Raw genomic sequence first — 16461 nt, 5'->3', positions numbered from 1 at the left:
CACTACTGAGGCTTCGCGTCTCGCGACCGAGTGGCTCAGTTTGGGGCTTCGGCCAGCAGCATGGAACTGGTTGCGATAATCGCCGTTTCTGATGCCACGGCAGGAGAAGGAGCACCGTTGTGGACGCCAGCGAAACCCCTGTTTTGTGTCAAGTTTTACGGCAAGCAAGTGACGACGATGATTCTTACCGAGTATAGGTGAAGATTTGGACGATTCCAAGCACGCTGCAAGACGACTCAAGCAGGTACCTCTTGTCAGACACTCCCGCCTCGTGATCAGAACAAAAACATGCTTTGATATTTAACTCGATCCGTCCCGCAAAGCAAAGGAAGCATTCGTACCGAAAAAGCTTTCGGACCAATTGGAAGTTGCTTCTTCCGGGTGAGCAGTCGTGAAACCACTGATGTCAAAACTTTTGAGACGGGTACGCCTCCGCTAACGCTCCCACAGCAGCTTTGTTCCGATCTCGCTGCGGCTTCTGTTGCCGTGTTCGGCGACGAACGGCATCGGCATGCAATCCGGCAACGAGCGCACGCCCGTTGTGGTACGGCAACGCCGTTCTGTCTCCGTGCAGCGATCGCACCGACGCTGTAGGCGCTATTGCTGTCGCTTTCGGCAGGTACTTGGCACACACGATAGGGCGTATGAAACGACCAGAATATCCGAGATGAAGTATAGGTAATGTGACTTGGAGGCAGGGCGTTTGATGGATACCTCACCGCGCACTGAAAAAAACACAAAAAAAAGTAAGAAAAGAAAAATGCGCATAATCGGAGAACGCTGGCCTATGGAAACGTTTCGTCAGTGAAAAAGAAAAGCAATCCGGCAACGAGCGCACGCAGACATCGTCGGACGCCTCTGCTTTCATCCATCGCGCAAGAGCGGCTGGATTCGCATTCGAGTGCCCAACGAAACAGTCTGTTCATGCAAAGCACCCGTTGCTAGTGAGCTCTCCGCCAGAGAACGCACGTGGCGCACGCGATGGCCTTGCGTTGCGGCGAGCAGTTTGCCCGAACAGAACGTGGTCGCCAAAGGGGGTCATGTGCTGCAGACAGCGAAAAACGCACACCATTGCCCAGATCGTGAGATGCCCATGCAGCCTAGATGACACGCGGTCATCCCGCCGCTCATGGACACAGCATCCATGCACGCACCCGGAGTCCCAGGCATTCCACGGCCGGTACTGGTCCGGAGGTCGCGAAACGTACATAAAGAATCGAATGAGAAAGTATGGACACTCGGAGATTCCACAGCGTTCACGAAGCAACATCGATCCATCAACGCGGAATTCTGAACAAAACGATCCTGATGCTGCCCGCTACGAATTTGGCGCCAATGTGACTTGAGGATCGAGCGCCTCGGTACTGCCTTGCGTTTCACAGCAACGAGGTTGCGCGCCTCCTGTTCGAACGGTGCTCACTGGCCGTACATAGAGGCGTGTTGTGGACGCGACTTTGCTTCTCGAACAGAAACGGTGCGGCAGCACACTTGTATACGCAAGCAATCTACTTTGAGAAGAACAAGTCGTTGAACGCGCGGTTGATTCCTGGAACTCTAGACGTCCCGCAGTGCCTGCGACTTTCGGGGTTTCCTTGGCAAGCATAACTCCGTTTCTGGGAGCTTGTTGAAACGGATGGAGGCTGCTCTCGTCGATCCGGTACACCAACTTCGTACTGATGAAGAACCTATTGAGCAGACGCGCGTCCCGGACCTGACAACAAGCCCGTGCAGCCCGCGCTCTGCTTCATTCACCCATCAGGTGCACTCGGGCGGCGGTTTCCTCTACGATGCGTTGAGACTCCGTTCCGCGGACTTGAGTCGGCCACTGAGTGAGTTCTGGAGCAGAGCGAGTACGGATTTCAAGTGGACGATTTGCGAACTGTTAGAGTTGGTTGTGCTCGCCGCGCATCCAGTGACGCTTGCCGAAGAGCCAAGCTGCCGCTCGGAGATTCTTCAACTGTTGGCCGATAGCGTCATCGAGGGCCCCGATCGGGTAGCTACCCCCGAGAACGCCAAAGTACTCGTGGATGCCCTTAGTACGGCGATCTTGCCGCGCATTTCGGAGAGCGAACTCGGACGTGCAGCTCTCATCCCACCGCTAAGTGCAACAACGCGGGATGCTCGTCGCTTTACGCAAAAATATGAGACCTGTTTCCAGCAGCTTGTGCAGACTTGCCCAGAGTCCGTCTGGATGGACTCCGATTTGATCGATGCCTGGGTCTCATGGCTGGCCTACCTGACAGAGAGTCGTCTGCGAGCGGTGCGGCTCGCCGCGGTCGTTGCAGCGCTCCATACGGTGGACGGGTTGCTCGCTGTAGAACGAGCGCTACAGGATCAGGCTGCTGCCGTGCAACGGAATGTCGTGCGGAATCGATCAGCACTCGAGAAAATCCGGCTCCAAACCAGTGACACGCAGGATCTGGTGAAGCACCTTGTTCAGACGGTATTTGCAAAGCGCTACCGTGACGTTTTCGCTGACATCCGCTTCCATTGCATTAGCGCCCTGGGCCGCTGGATTCGCTCCGCTCCTGCTCGATTTCTTGAAGATCGCTTTCTCAAGTATCTCGGATGGATGATTTACGACAAGGACAGCAAGGTTCGGCACGCTGCCTTGGATGCTATCTTACAGCTCGTATCCAATCCGAATTATGTGGTACCGATGCAGGCGTTTTTGCAACGTTTTCGTGTGCGACTCGTAGAAATGACTCGCGACCGCGAGGAGCAGATTGCAATTCAAGCCATTCGACTCGCACAGACGCTGCTCCCTGCGGACTGGCTGGGCAAGGCCGAGCTCGAAGGCGTACTAGACCTCATTACCGAGGATCCGAGAGCACCCGTCCGAGCTGCTGCTGGCGCTCTCTCCATCACCTACATAGAGCTCGCCAATAGCGCCTATATTCAGCGATTCGGGGTAGAACATGCCCCCAAAGCGATGCTACGAGAAATCGTTTTTCTAATCTTGACGGCAAATCAAAACTCCTACACACGAGTCTGTGAGGCGCTCTGGCACGATGCAGCCATCACGGCGCTCTGCACCTGGAACGCATACGTGGAACTACTGGAGGAAGGAGAACCAGATGATGGGTCGGAGCCGTTGACCGATGCTGACCGGCTGGCGCTGATTCGTCTCTGGGTCGCTGTGGCGGAGCGCGTCCAGTGCCTGGAAGAGTCCAGCGCGCGGTGTTCAACGAATCCAGAGGGGACCTTCCAGCCTGCTGTCGCAAGCACGCTCCTGATTGCAGCATGTCGCGAAGCGCTTCCGCGCCTCATGCGCAGGTTCCAGTCAGATCCGGCGCTTGTTGCCGCCCTCGCACAGCTTGTTCGGCTCTGCAGTGACGCTTTCCACGCTCATGAAGAGGTCATCGAGCCGCTCCTTATGGACGCGTTCCACCGTCATGCCCAGAGCCTAGAAGCGATGCGGGCGATCGTTCGGGCGCTCTACGCGCTCGAGAACAGGACGGAAAACGACAGCGACAGCATCCCTATCCGGTTGCAGGAACTCCTCAGTACATGCTGCATGCACACTTTAGACGTGTGCACAGAAACTCGCTGCAACCAGTTGCTCGCCGCGCTCGAGTGGATATCGCCGAAAGACTCCGCTTCGATGGATGGCCTGCGACGGGTCCTCTACATCGTCTTGGCCCAGCGCCAAGCTGGGTCAGCGAAAATTCCCGCCACCGTGGCGTCGCTCGTTTGTCGAATTCTTTTTCTCGATGTATTGTGGCATGCGAGCTATTCAAACGACGCCTCCGCTGACAATGAACCGCAATCGGCATATGAGCATTGGGATCTAGCGTTTCGATCAATATGGCATGTTGCGCAGCATGACGAGGACGCCCAAATCGTGACGACCGGCCTCGAAGTGCTGCTTTCACTGTGGAGCATCGCGTTCGGGCGCGGCTGGGCATTCGGCATGGAAACCGAAGAGACACTCAGCATCAGTGTTCGCGACCTGTTCCGGGATCTGCTTCGCGCACGCGCTGTCTGCGATAATGCCGTGCTTGCGCTTTGCCAACGCATCCTAATTGGACCAGCCTCAGTGGCCATGGAAGCCATTCCTCTCCTTTTCCTCCAGCCCCGGTCGACTGGCAACGACATTCTCGCGGTCGCGGCACGCTGGGTGCATCAGCGCATCCGCGAGCGTCGCACGCTGAGCCAGCGGGTTGCGGTGGAGCTCGCTGCGCTCCAGATGTCGTTTGATGTAGACGGCCACGATGGCGCTCGCCGGGTGGCAAGCGCATTGTCCGCTCGATACGCTTTCGCTACATCCGGCGACGGTGTGGAGGCATTGCTTGATGCCGTCATCGACGCGGCGCTCGGCTTCCGTGCTGATATTCCAGCGAATCCAGCGCTCGCCGAAGCTGCCGGGATGGCTCTCACGAGCCGTCTGAAACCGGAGGTTTGTGTCGGAGCGGCAACCCGTTTGTATAGTCGCCTGGAAGCTCGTGGCGTTGATATCTCCAGCCCAGACGAATCAGACTGGTGGTATCCGCTCTGGCGCCTGTACCGGGCACTGTTGCGCGATACGCGCGCTGAAACCGACCAGAATGTGGATTCGGCGTCTGTGACGGGCACTGGGACACCGCAGGCACCGACTGCAAACGCTGCAGCATAGCATCCGTATGCACCGCATAGAGCCTGACGAGGGAACTCAGAACACCGGATCTGTACGGTGCTGCGCAGGCGCAGAATCCTGCCCCAGTAACACGATTTCGACCTGATGGGTGCGAGTACGGGCCGCGAGAAGACCCGCGCGCTTCTCCGGTAAGTATGCGCTGGTCGACGCATGCTCCAAGAAAAGATGCGTTCGCGGATAGAGCCCCTACTGGTTTAGACTTACCGACACACCAGCGCACTTCTCGCTATGTATATCGCAACCAAAGCAACCGCGAGAGCTAGGCCTGGCCCTGCGTCGCCTGCTGTAACGAAACATGCGTTCCGACTCGAGACAGTGCGACTTGAATCCGTACATGGTTCTCGCTGGAGGAGCGCAGAGCTTTCCGATGTGCAGAGATCGCCGCTAGAACCTGCGCACGAAAGCTAAACCATAACTACTGGCTGGTTGAAACGCCGAAGCATAGCCAGCCACGCTATCACTTACACGAGAATTCAACGCTTCCAACGAGAAGCATGAACACCATCTCGAAATCAATGAGAATCACACGGAAAGGTACACGTGTCTCCATGGATGCGTGCGTTGCGCGAGGACATCTGTTGGACATTTGTGCCAAAAATGGTACCAGGCACGTATGTCCAGTTGGATCGCTTCTTGCCGCCTCCTCTCATCGTTTCACGTAAACAGATACATTTCTACTGAATGAAAAAGCAAATCGCTTCCACATCTGCTATCCGATGCCAGTATGCGCTCTCGGATCGAAGCGCGAGTCGCGTATTGAACCCGACGCGTCAGTCCATAACGCGTATGACGGAGACCTGTTCCCCCATGGTGCCTCATTCATAACAACCAGTTTGCGGCAGCAGCTTCCGGTATACCCCGGTTGGATAGAGGTGCTGCAAAGCGTTCTTGGCTGGCGCTCTTGGAATACGATGCCCTACAACAAACGGGGCTCAGTGACGACGGACGTGGGGTGCTCATGCTCGTGCCCGGCCCGGTTCGCAGGAACCGTCGGGCCTGTGTCGTCATCATTCTGAGTCGCCGTGCAAGATCCGTCGTGCACGGACGTTGCGTTGATTGAACCTATTCATTTGAACGCCAGAGTTCTATTGAGAACGCTTCACGTTCGTGTTCAGAAGCGCTTCGAGAACTGAACACTGGCTCGGAGCATATGCCCCTGCGCCCGGTTCCAGTGCCGGTGGACGATTTTTCTGGTCTGACAAAACATTCCCATTCACCGTGGATCGCAGATTGCCGGATGGGTGGATATTGTTGATCGAAAAAGCGTCCATCATGCTGTTGCACCCTGTCTCCAGGTTCTATAACTTATAGTTCCTTTCTGATGTACTGGTCGTTCCGTACGTTCTATCGTTCGCAGAGAGCGTGCCTCGAGTACCCACCGTAACGCTTATAGCGCTGGTACGGATGCATCGCAGGGACAGAACGGCTTTGCCATACCAGTGAGTGCGTCGGCTCGATGCGTGGTTCATTCAGTATGGAATCGGAGTCCATCATCGTTGAAGGAGCCAGCAAGATGCGCAGACGAACGTACTCACCGTGGCACCGCGAAGCGACATACTAGAATAAACCGGTGACCAGCATGATGCCTAGTTGCAGCGTACCCGCTCGTCGTCCCAGGATAAAGCGCGTTGCGGACGAGCTGCGTAGCTCTCTCACTAAAGCACCCCGACAAACACTGCAGAGTCGCACAGAGCGTGTGCCCTGCAGACTCGTCGGACTCGCGGGACCTTCCGCCTATAAAGTAAACTTTCGACGATAAGCAAAGCTTTCCCGCTCTTACCGTTGACCCTAGACGACGATAGACCGTACTATTTCGTTGGTCGTTTGAGCTTCGTTTCTGTTCTTTTCTCCACAGTTCGCCTCTGTTGCAGCGCGCTCCATGCCGCAGCTGCGGGCGTCAGCACCGTCTTGCCGCTCAACATTGTGCTTCGCGGAACGCAGCCGGAGTAGGGAGCTGCACTCCAACGCGACTATCGCGAGTCACAGAGGCTATGGTGCCAACATCTAGGACTAGATTGCAATAGGAACCGTATATTCTTGAGCATGGAGGAACAAGCCGCTAAACTCAGTACCCTACGTCTATACCTGGTGACATCGGCCATGCTAGGCATCCAGTACGCGTGGGCGGTGCAAGTCGGGGTGACGACGGCGGTACTTCTGGAACTTGGCATGACTGCACGTTGGGTCTCACTGGCGTGGTTGGCAGGACCAATTGCAGGCCTAGTTGTACAGCCGCTCGTAGGCCTGCTCTCGGACAGGAGCTCCAGTCGGCACGGAAAACGCAGGCCGTTTGTAGCGGTCGGTGCGGTGCTCACGTCAGCCTCGCTACTTGCATTCGCCTACGCGGTGCCGATAGCGCGCCGCTCTCGCTTCTTGACGCCGCTTTTTGTTGCTGTTTCCGCTTTCTGGTGCTTAGACTTTTCAATAAATGCCATGCAAGGGCCTTTGAGAGCCTTGATTTTCGACCACGTCGAAGCCGCTGAGCAGGAACGCGGTAATGTGGCCATAGCGGTCTACATTGCGATAGGAAACCTCGTTGGCAGTGCTATGGCAGGTGCGGCATTAACTAGAGACACATTTTTGCGGCATGTATTCTCGACTGATACAGAAGCGCTGTACACTATCGGTGCTGTGCTTGTTCTCGGAACTGCAGCAGTCTGTTGGGTCGCCAGCGCGCCGCTAGCACGCAACCGTTCCTGCCCAGCCCAGACGACACCATGGACCGTACCCGAAAGTGATAACGTACGCCTACCGATACCTGATACCGAATCAATGGACGAAGCGGAAAGCGATAACTGCCGCGAACTCGCCTCTCGATCGCCCGGAATGATGCGCGCGACTGGACTGACGCTAAAGCCAGTGGCGAGCCAGTTGCTGAGCCTTGTGCAGCACTGCCGGAGAGCACTGAAGACTGCGTCCACGACATTTTGGGTTGTTTTCCTGATACAACTCGGTACATGGTACGGATGGTTCTCGTTGTTCGTTTTCGGTAGCTCCTGGTTCGGGGTCAATGTTTTCGGTGGTGATCCGCATGCCCTCGCGGGGAGCATCGCGAGGGAACGCTACGAAGCGGGAATACGTCACGCGAATGTCGCTCTAGCGCTGCAGAGCATCATCGCATTCTTGTACGCCATGCTCATGCCGCAGATCCAGTATCGAGTTTGGCGACTCTCACCAATGCAGGTGAAGTACGGGTTCTCTCTGGTGGTACAGGCCACCGTTTTACTCGCGCTGGCAACCATTGGCGCTCGGAATGTGGTACTCGCGGTGTGCCTGCAGGCTGTCCTTGGTATCTCGTGGGCAACGAGCATCACGATTCCCTGGGCCCTTGTCGGTGCATCCGTTGCGAATAGCAATGCACGAGACGCTGCTGGTACATTTGCGACGCTCTTCAACGCGAGTCAGTGTTTCCCCGAGATTGCAGTTGCTCTACTGAGCCCAGTATTGGGGCGCCACGCTTCCGTCGCAGTCCAGCATAATCGGGTACTCACCTCGGGCGCGATCATGGTCGGATTAAGCACGCTTTTGGTACCATTCGTCCATCGTTCGTAAAGCATGCCTGCAGAATCCTGTATGCGCTTTAGCTGCGCAAGCGCTTGCTTGCGACTGTAGGAAACGATTCCAGAAGCACCGCCTTGTTTCGCATTCTGGTCGAGGGTTGCGTTGATCGAGACGGTAGGCTGCGACCAGCAGGGTCGCTCCAGTGCGTCGCTCATAACTCGCTGGAACCGCCGCAATGCCGTCGCTGTGAAGCATGGCCATCCATGGCCACGTAGAGGACAGGTGCGTGTGTGGCGGCAACAGGTGGCTTCGTAGCGCGCGGGAGCACGCTGTAACAGGAATGGAGAATGTGCGTGAAATCGGGCGGGATGCACAAGACGTTGTATGGTTAGGTGAGCGAACGTCGGACGGCGAGCTAATCAAATGTCAGAGGCTTTACATGGCGTATTTCCACCGGCAAACATAGGCGCAGACAGGCGCTGCGCCAAGACTTTACCCCTTCGATCAACATTCGGAATGCCCCTGTGCTTCTGGGCCTCGAGCGGCTTTGTACTGAGCGAATTTTCGAAGGAATCGTTTGGTGCTCAGTGTGGGTATTTTGCGGAACAGCTGAGGACTTTTGATGAGAAAATACTCATGAACCGAGAGCGTGCCTCGAGCGGACGCCCTCTGTGGTACGGCAACGCCGTTCTGTCTCCGTGATGCAACAGTACCAACGGTAAAGACGCTATTGCTGTCGCTTTCATCAGGCTTGACACACGACCAGACGTATGAAACGACCAGAAGACCCGAGAAGAAGTATAGGTCATGTAACTTGGAGGTAGGGGGTTGATGGATTCTTCAACGCGCACTGAAAAAAAAACCCAAAAAGAAGAGAAAAAGCGCAGAATCAGAGAGCGCTGGCCTACGTAAACGTTTCGCCAATGAAAAAAAAAACCGGAAGCGTGCGGGGCATTCGGTTTCCTCCGGGAGCGCAGCAGGCGTATCGCATTGTGCAGCCATTCAGGAGAGCTAGAGCGTCTCGTATGTACACCAGGGAGAGGTGTCCCTGGCACCTGGTGCACGACAACGATGCTCCCTTATTTGATATTTCAAAGTGTATCCGATGCGGCACTGGCTTGGATACTGTCTTTAGGGCTTCAGGTGCGTGTTTGCAAGCGTGCACATCGACTGAAGATGCCCATGCGGTACGTCATAGAACGATGTACCACAAGCGTGAACAGATGACAGCGCATAAGAGCGACGCCAGCAACCGAAATACTTATGCATCCAAACGGCATGCTTTGTTACCTCGGAGCCGACAAGGCGGTAATTGGCTCAGCAAGGTGCCGTTGTAGCGGGCAACATCTCGCATGAGCTTCTTCCACACTACTGGCTTTTGCGTCGTACACCAATAACCGTAGGCGACTCAGCTGTCCGAAACCCGTGGCGCTAAGGATATACAGGCGAGGATGCGCCGCGCTTCGCGGGATTCTCTACCCGAGAATCTCTCTCTCTTTGTTACAGGTGCGGAAAAGGTTGATCCACGTCTCGTGCGGAACACGGCCACTCTGGAAGCTTCGGAGCAGCTACTCGAAATATCAGAGCTTTGAGTGCCCCAAACAGATCGGGTGCATGCCTCATGCACAAACGCGTTGCCGCCTGGAAGTCTAGGCGCTGCTGGGTCGACCGACGTGCACTGCTCCTGGAGCCCGCAGGAACGCATCCTGACAGGTTCATGCAGTGGCTGAGGCTGCTTCAAGATTTTAGCGCCGAGTTCCCTTCTCCTACCAAGCTGGAAACTACAATCGCACAGGGACAACCTTTTGCCTCGGTTTATCGACCCATTCATACAGTGAGCCTCGTTTACAGTTGTTGCAGTGGAAGCACCGTATATCCTACACCCAGTGACAGCGTCTCTATGCCCAGGTGTGTCGCCAGCAAGTCGCGCAACGATATCGTGCGGCCAGATTCGTCACTTTACGGACTTGCCTTCGCGCTGACGAGCCCCGCGTTGCGGCTCTTTAACTTGATATGAGTAGTTTCGCACGGTTGTGCTGGATTGGCACTCCAGTACAGTGGTTGCATTGTCGGTGCAGGTATGGTAGTCGGGTTAGCGGCAAACTTGTTGGGCACTGTAACCGGGGCACCTCGTGGTCGAAGACCGGCGCTGCGCTCCAGAAACGCTCTCGAATAGTGCACTGGGGTAGCACGCGGCGATTATGCGACATCTCTTGCGCTTGGGGAGGTGGTAGCAGAAATGGTCCGGGTTCGGGTTCAGGCAGAGGTTCCGAAGGGCCTGCTGACGACTTGTTCAGGAATCGAGTAGAGACTCGCGCGCGCTGGCAACGGTTATGGCAGCAGCCGTTCAGAACTCTGTTCCAAGACGAGTACTTTGCCTGGTCGACAACAGGAGTGCGACATCCTCCTACTTCCACTGCTATCCTTGGTTTGTTTTTGATTGCAATTATGGCGCTGGTCATTCCAATTTTTCTTGTTTTGCTTGCAGTGGCATCGCAGCTCATGATGCTTGCACTGGTGGTTGGCGTTCCAGTGTTCCTGCTCGGTGCTGTATCGTTCCTCGGCTTGGGTGGACTGCTCTGTATCAGTGGAGTCGCTCTTACCGGAGCGGTCGTGATGCCGGTGCTGGCCCTGAGTGGGTCGGTTTCAGTGCTGGCATGGCCAGCGCTCTGCATCGCGTCTGTAGGCACATACTGGCTGTTTTCACGCCGACGCAGACAGCGTGTGGATCTGCAAGCCGCAGACGACATTCAGCTACCCACTCCTGGCGAGACCTCACCCGAGGAATCCTATCTGCAGCGCGTCCGGGAAGACTTGGCCCAATTCGATGCGCGCTTATATGGAGCAAGCGCTCCTGACATGCTGACGGAAACACGGGAGAATACCAAGTTACCGTTTCCCTTGCGCCTGGCACAGGAGTCCCCTAAGAAGATTTGGGGTGTCTCGCGAAAGGAGGTCGAGCGATGGACCGAGCGTGATGTAGCTGAGGCGGCGAAAAGCTTTGGTCTGCCTCCTCGAGTATGCAAGTGGCTAGCACGCGAGCTCGTCGACGGTCGCGTTGTATTGGCCCTAACCGAGACTGAGCAGCAAGAACTGGTATCGACGGTGCAACCGCGGCTAACGTTCGGCGAGCGCAAAATGCTCAAGGAGTTTTTGCGGTATTTATCTCGGGCTATTTGAAGAGCGCCTGATGTCGATACACGCGTCCTTGAACGAGCCGGATCTACCGACCAAGCAGTGCACAGGCGTCGTGGCACGCGTGCTCAATACGACTTTATGCTCAGCGTGCCAACGCAGAAGGGCAGTAATGACGATATGCTCATAAGTTGAAGAATCTGACGTTTGCGCCACGCAATGTGGTACCTTGTGCAATTCCGTATACCGTATCCATGATCTACAAGTCATGTCGGATTCAAGAAGGGTCCAGCATTGAGCGAACCCTTCGGGTCGTTTCCATTGCCGACCAGAGTGCGCCTTGACCCGCTCGTGTTCTCGAGCGCTCGATGGAGAACCTGCCTCGAACAGGTGTCGCATCTGCTCATGTACATCCATCAAGGCTTACATGACAAGCAGATTCGTACCTTGGGCGCAAATCATCAGGGCATTGCACCATATGGATCAAGTGAAGGGAATCGTCATTATCGATGCAGTTTCGTGCTTTGAGCGCCAGCCAGCGCTACCCAGTATCGCATGGATCAGGCACAAAAGATCACACCTGGGGAAAGCGTTCCGTAACGTCTCGGGATTCTGTGCAGGCAGCCGCTGTGTACTCTGAGATACCTGGTCGAATGCCGGTTGCTTGCGATACCATATAACCAGAGCTGCACGGAGAGTCGTTTGCAGTGATACGATGGAACTACCCATTCAAGGTTACCAGCGCATACTCGATTCGAATACTCAACCAGCACACGGCGATTATCCGAGGCTTCATCACGCCGAACGACGCATCCTCCTTGCGTCATGCCGATAGACGCTATGCAGTGCCAAGCTACGAGGCAAAAAATCAGACCTGTAAATTGATTTCTATGGAGAATTTGCTCATTCAAGAGTTGCAATCCACGAGCGCACAACTGTTATGGACATCATACCGGTATTCGATGAGAAATACGTACAATGGAAAGCATTCCATTGCGTCTGCGAATGCTTACGAGCACGGTGAGCCCACAAAGTTTGCCGCGTAATGATAGGCATCCGTACGCAATGAGTCTGCGAGGACACGAAGGCTACCTGATCCATGCGAGCATTGCAAACTACCCTCATCGTGGAAACCTTCTGACCGGAAACGCAATATTTGCCACTGGCTACTCAATGCTGAATGATGGAGTAGCGACGTCCATCGCGATCCGTCCAAGTGTTCGCCAACGCTTCCAGGATGTTGTCGAGTGGCGCTGCTGCGCTCGAACAGACGAAAAAGGCACGGCGTTGGAGCAAGCGCTTCCGAACAACGCGAACGAGAAGCGGCTTCATTTACAGCGCCGACAAAAAACGCCTCGCGTCCCGCAGTTGGCAAGTTCGGTGTCGTAGGTGCGCTAATTTCAAGCCTGGTTCTCACAGCGCATCTCTTCGGGCTCTTGGAGGTTCGCTCTTCGTTCTGCATCGACCTAATCTGCCGGAGCACGCCGCTGCATCCTTGAAACGCTTCGGGGGCAGGCGCCTCTCGGCGGTTGGGGGCGTCGATGCGGGCTTCCCGCAGCCGCAACTCCTTTTGAATGGTACGAATTCTTTCCAGAAGCATGCATTCTCTGCGACAGAGGTAGAGATGTTTCTGTAGTACGCTATGGAGAGCTGTGAAGCTCTGGCTCTGCGGGTCCCCGATACACTGGTTTGCTTGCTGCACACAAACAATGCTGGCTGCGATGCGGCAACTCAGATCGAGCCAATTATTCTGGATCTGTCGCATATCCGAAACGATGCAAGCAGGAAGCTCCACGGAATCAAGTCGATGACGAACTTGTGCATCTCGTAGGTTAGCGAAAAGTTTCGCCAATGATCGCAACAAGGACTGCAAACTATCCCGCACGTGCTCCAGGGCGTTGCTCGACGCGAGCTCCTCCGATCCCAGACTATCCGACCGGAAGCCAGGCAGCGCACTGCAAACCGACGCAATCTTCTCACAACTCGCGGATACGGTGCTACCAAAGTCAACCAGCACTCCATAGAGAGTCCCGAAAGTCGTAGTGTCGGTGGCATGACCTTGAACAGAGCCAGTGCTGGCCAGCACTGCGTGAGACCGCGCTCGGAGCTTGGGTGTTCGTCGGAGCGCCTTGCGCTGACGCTCTGCGGCGAGCACTTCCAGCTCTGTTTGACCTACCATGAGACGCGGTGGAGCGGTTGTAGAGCTGGCTAGCCCAAGTTAGCCTAGCGCAGGCCAAACCCGCAGGCTGCCGTGTGCAGAGCGAAGCACCTAGTCTGTAGAGTCGTTGCGCCGTGCCGCAGCGCAGATTGCCGCCAGCAACGAAACGCCACGCGCGGGGCAGTGGATGCGGCGCCTGCGGCATTCGAGTCGCAGCGCTTCACCTGAGCTGGTGCAGCACCGGAGCCTTCACTTGTCGGGATCAGTTGCCGAGGCAGTTCACTATCGGGATTGAAGGGCGACCGCAAGCCAGGCTTCTTATACTGGCTGCGCTTCACCAACATTTGAGCCAAGGCTGTCTGAAAGAGACCCGCGGTGAACACGAACGCGCCCCCCACGGACAATGACGAGGAACCTCGAGCCCGATTCACGAAAACATGCGCGTTCTTATAATTGATAACTACGACTCTTATACCTACAACTTGTGCCAGTTAGTCGGCATTGTAGATGGAGGCCAACTTCCAGTTGTCGTTCGGCACGACGACGCTACGGTGCTGGCGTCGATTACGACCTGCGAACAGGGACCCAGTCCGTTTGACGCCATCATCGTTTCACCGGGCCCAGGCCGTCCTGAACGCGTGAACGACTTTGGCTTCTGTTGCAAAGTCATCGAATGTTTTTCTCTTCATCAGACGCCCATCTTGGGCGTTTGTCTCGGCCACCAGGGCATCGTGCACGCGTTCGGGGGGCGTGTTGTTCACGCCCAGCGACCCGTTCACGGAGAGGTCGCCATCGTTGAGAAAACCGAGCAGCGCTCAAGCCAGAAGGCCCTGTTTTCTGGTCTTCCATCGACTCGTTTCCGCGCCGTGCGCTACCACTCCCTGGTTGCGGAGACGGCCTCGTTGCCGTCCTGCCTCGAGCCACTGGCCTGGTGCACGGATGTCGACACGCAAGAGCGCATCCTTATGGCTGTGCGGCATCAAAAGTTTCCGATTTTCGGCGTCCAGTTTCATATAGAATCTGCAGGCACTGAATATGGTGACCAGATCCTTCGCAATTTTCTGCGTATCGCCCAGAGGTATCGCCTCGAGCGTGGATACCCAGTAGAGCGCCTCGCGCCGCGCGTGCCCCACAGCACTGACCCTGGAAACGCAGGTCGTTTCCAAGCAGTATACGAAGAAGTCATGGGTAAGCTTCATCGACCGCAGCGTTGCGTTCAGATGCACCGTCTGGAGGCAAAACGAGTCTGTGCGCAACCGGCACAAGCGTTTTTGCGTCTGTATGGAAATGATCCCAATCGGCAAGTGTTCTGGTTGGATTCTTGTTACGAGTATCGACAAGAACGCTGGCCGGCAGTGCGCTGGAGCATGATCGGCGAATGGGAGTCAAGTCATGCACTGGACGGGTCTCGTTTTCCGTTTTGGGAAGCGCTTGACAAAGAGCTCTCGACCAGTGCCGCTTCGTGGCCGGAGCTGGAAACATCCGATGAGCTGCCGCCTTTCATTGGAGGTTACCTTGGATATCTTGGATTCGAACTGAAGAGGGAGAGCTTCGATGCTCCCCATGGAGGTCAGAGCGGGCGTCGAAACCCGGCTGATGCTTTTCTAGGTTGGGTGCATCGACTTGCGATCTTTGATCATCAGACGGGTTCGGTGCTGCTCGTCACGAATGATGCGGCTTCCGCAGATCCGAGCGACGCCGCCATGTGGATAGAACGAGTCGAATGCGCCCTAACGACACCGGATTCTGCGCCAAATCGGGTTGATCTTCAGGTATCAGATCGAATCAGGAATCAGGAGACACCAAGGAATGCTCCATGTGATCAGTCATCGAATGCACCCCAGAAGATTATCCAGTTCGAATGGAGTCGCTCTCGTGATCAGTATCTCAAAGATATTCGAACGTGTCTGGAATATATTCGTAATGGCGAGAGCTACGAAATCTGCCTCACCAATCTTCTTCGACTACGACCAACGAAGCTGCCTCCCAAGTTTCATCCTCTAACCCATTACTTGGTATTACGTCGTGTGAACGCGGCGCCATTCGCTGCGTACTTGCAGCTCGGCCCCGATACAGTCATCTGCAGCGCGTCGCCGGAGCGTTTCTTACTATTACGCAACGGAACAATGCTGGAGTCGAGACCCATCAAGGGGACCATACAACGCAGCGCTGACCCAGCTGAGGATGCGCGCCTCGCATTCCAACTTAGCACCAGCCGGAAAGATCGAGCGGAGAATCTGATGATCGTCGACCTGGTTCGCAACGACTTTGGTCGATTATGCAAACCTGGTACCGTTCAAGTGCCGCAACTCATGCGGCTCGAAACCTTCGCTAGCGTGCATCAACTGGTCAGTATCGTGCAGGGACGTTTGCCGTCTCCCATGCGCAACACGGGCCCACATAACACCTGGGCTGCACCTCTGGGGCGCGTCCTTCGAGCTTGTTTTCCCATGGGATCCATGACGGGGGCGCCAAAGCAACGAACCCTGGAAATTCTCGAGGCGCTGGAGAAGAGGCCCCGGGGCATCTACAGTGGTAGCATCGGCTACGTCTCAGCAAACGGCCAACATGCGGACTGGAACGTCATCATCCGCACTGCAGTATGGGAACGCCGTCGGAACGCCAATGGTGTGGATGCGCCAGAAGACTCCTGGGGCGTCAGCATCGGAGTTGGCGGCGCTATTGTTGCACACAGCGACCCCCAAGACGAGTACGAAGAAACCCTTTTGAAGGCCAGATCAGTCATTGAATCCATCAGGGAGGCACTGCAGGCGGAATCGGTCGAAATCGTAGAGGCATTTCCGTGTGAAGCCGGGCCATGTCCAGCGCCCTAGTTGCAGCGCTCGACTTATTTCCGAGCAGCGTGATGAGGGACGGATGTTTGCGGCATCTAGTATCCTGTAGATGTTATTGCTGTGTCGAATCGGATAGCAAAGCATTGTATAGCTGAGAAGCAGCGAACCACATCGATCGAATTTTGCTGAATGATGCTGCTGGCTACCCAGCGGAGACCTTGATCGCATTTCGCAGT

General features: G+C 55.7%; 5 protein-coding genes across 5 annotated transcripts, besides 3 other annotated features; 4 read left to right on the top strand and 1 right to left on the bottom strand.

Annotated features, from left to right (window-relative positions):
* Positions 1-1633: 1633 nt before the first annotated feature.
* Positions 1634-4615, top strand: CYME_CMO331C (sister-chromatide cohesion complex Cohesin, subunit SA; the record flags this gene model as incomplete). The annotated part of the gene is made up of 1 exon (XM_005537635.1): positions 1634-4615. The coding sequence occupies one exon, from the start codon at positions 1634-1636 to the stop codon at positions 4613-4615; it is 2982 nt and encodes a 993-aa protein (XP_005537692.1).
* Positions 2119-5104: a sequence feature (possible transcribed region).
* Positions 4821-6540: a sequence feature (possible transcribed region).
* A 139-nt stretch (positions 6541-6679) lies between these two features.
* On the top strand, positions 6680-8188 carry CYME_CMO328C (similar to sucrose transporter; the record flags this gene model as incomplete). Its single annotated transcript, XM_005537634.1, has 1 exon — positions 6680-8188. The coding sequence occupies one exon, from the start codon at positions 6680-6682 to the stop codon at positions 8186-8188; it is 1509 nt and encodes a 502-aa protein (XP_005537691.1).
* A 381-nt stretch (positions 8189-8569) lies between these two features.
* Positions 8570-10039: a sequence feature (possible transcribed region).
* A 111-nt stretch (positions 10040-10150) lies between these two features.
* CYME_CMO326C (hypothetical protein) lies at positions 10151-11317 on the top strand (the record flags this gene model as incomplete). Its single annotated transcript, XM_005537633.1, has 1 exon — positions 10151-11317. One exon carries the CDS (start codon positions 10151-10153, stop codon positions 11315-11317), a length of 1167 nt encoding a protein of 388 aa, XP_005537690.1.
* Positions 11318-12281: 964 nt separating this feature from the next.
* CYME_CMO325C (hypothetical protein) lies at positions 12282-13451 on the bottom strand (the record flags this gene model as incomplete). Its single annotated transcript, XM_005537632.1, has 1 exon — positions 12282-13451. The coding sequence occupies one exon, from the start codon at positions 13449-13451 to the stop codon at positions 12282-12284; it is 1170 nt and encodes a 389-aa protein (XP_005537689.1).
* A 416-nt stretch (positions 13452-13867) lies between these two features.
* On the top strand, positions 13868-16264 carry CYME_CMO324C (4-amino-4-deoxychorismate synthase; the record flags this gene model as incomplete). Its single annotated transcript, XM_005537631.1, has 1 exon — positions 13868-16264. One exon carries the CDS (start codon positions 13868-13870, stop codon positions 16262-16264), a length of 2397 nt encoding a protein of 798 aa, XP_005537688.1.
* Between the last annotated feature and the right edge of the window lie 197 nt (positions 16265-16461).

Source organism: Cyanidioschyzon merolae, chromosome 15 (assembly GCF_000091205.1).
Source record: "Cyanidioschyzon merolae strain 10D DNA, chromosome 15, complete genome".
NCBI classification, from domain to species: Eukaryota; Rhodophyta; class Bangiophyceae; order Cyanidiales; family Cyanidiaceae; genus Cyanidioschyzon; species Cyanidioschyzon merolae.
The sequence above is the reverse complement of the archived record's forward strand: the minus strand, read 5'-3'. Positions and strand labels throughout refer to the sequence as shown.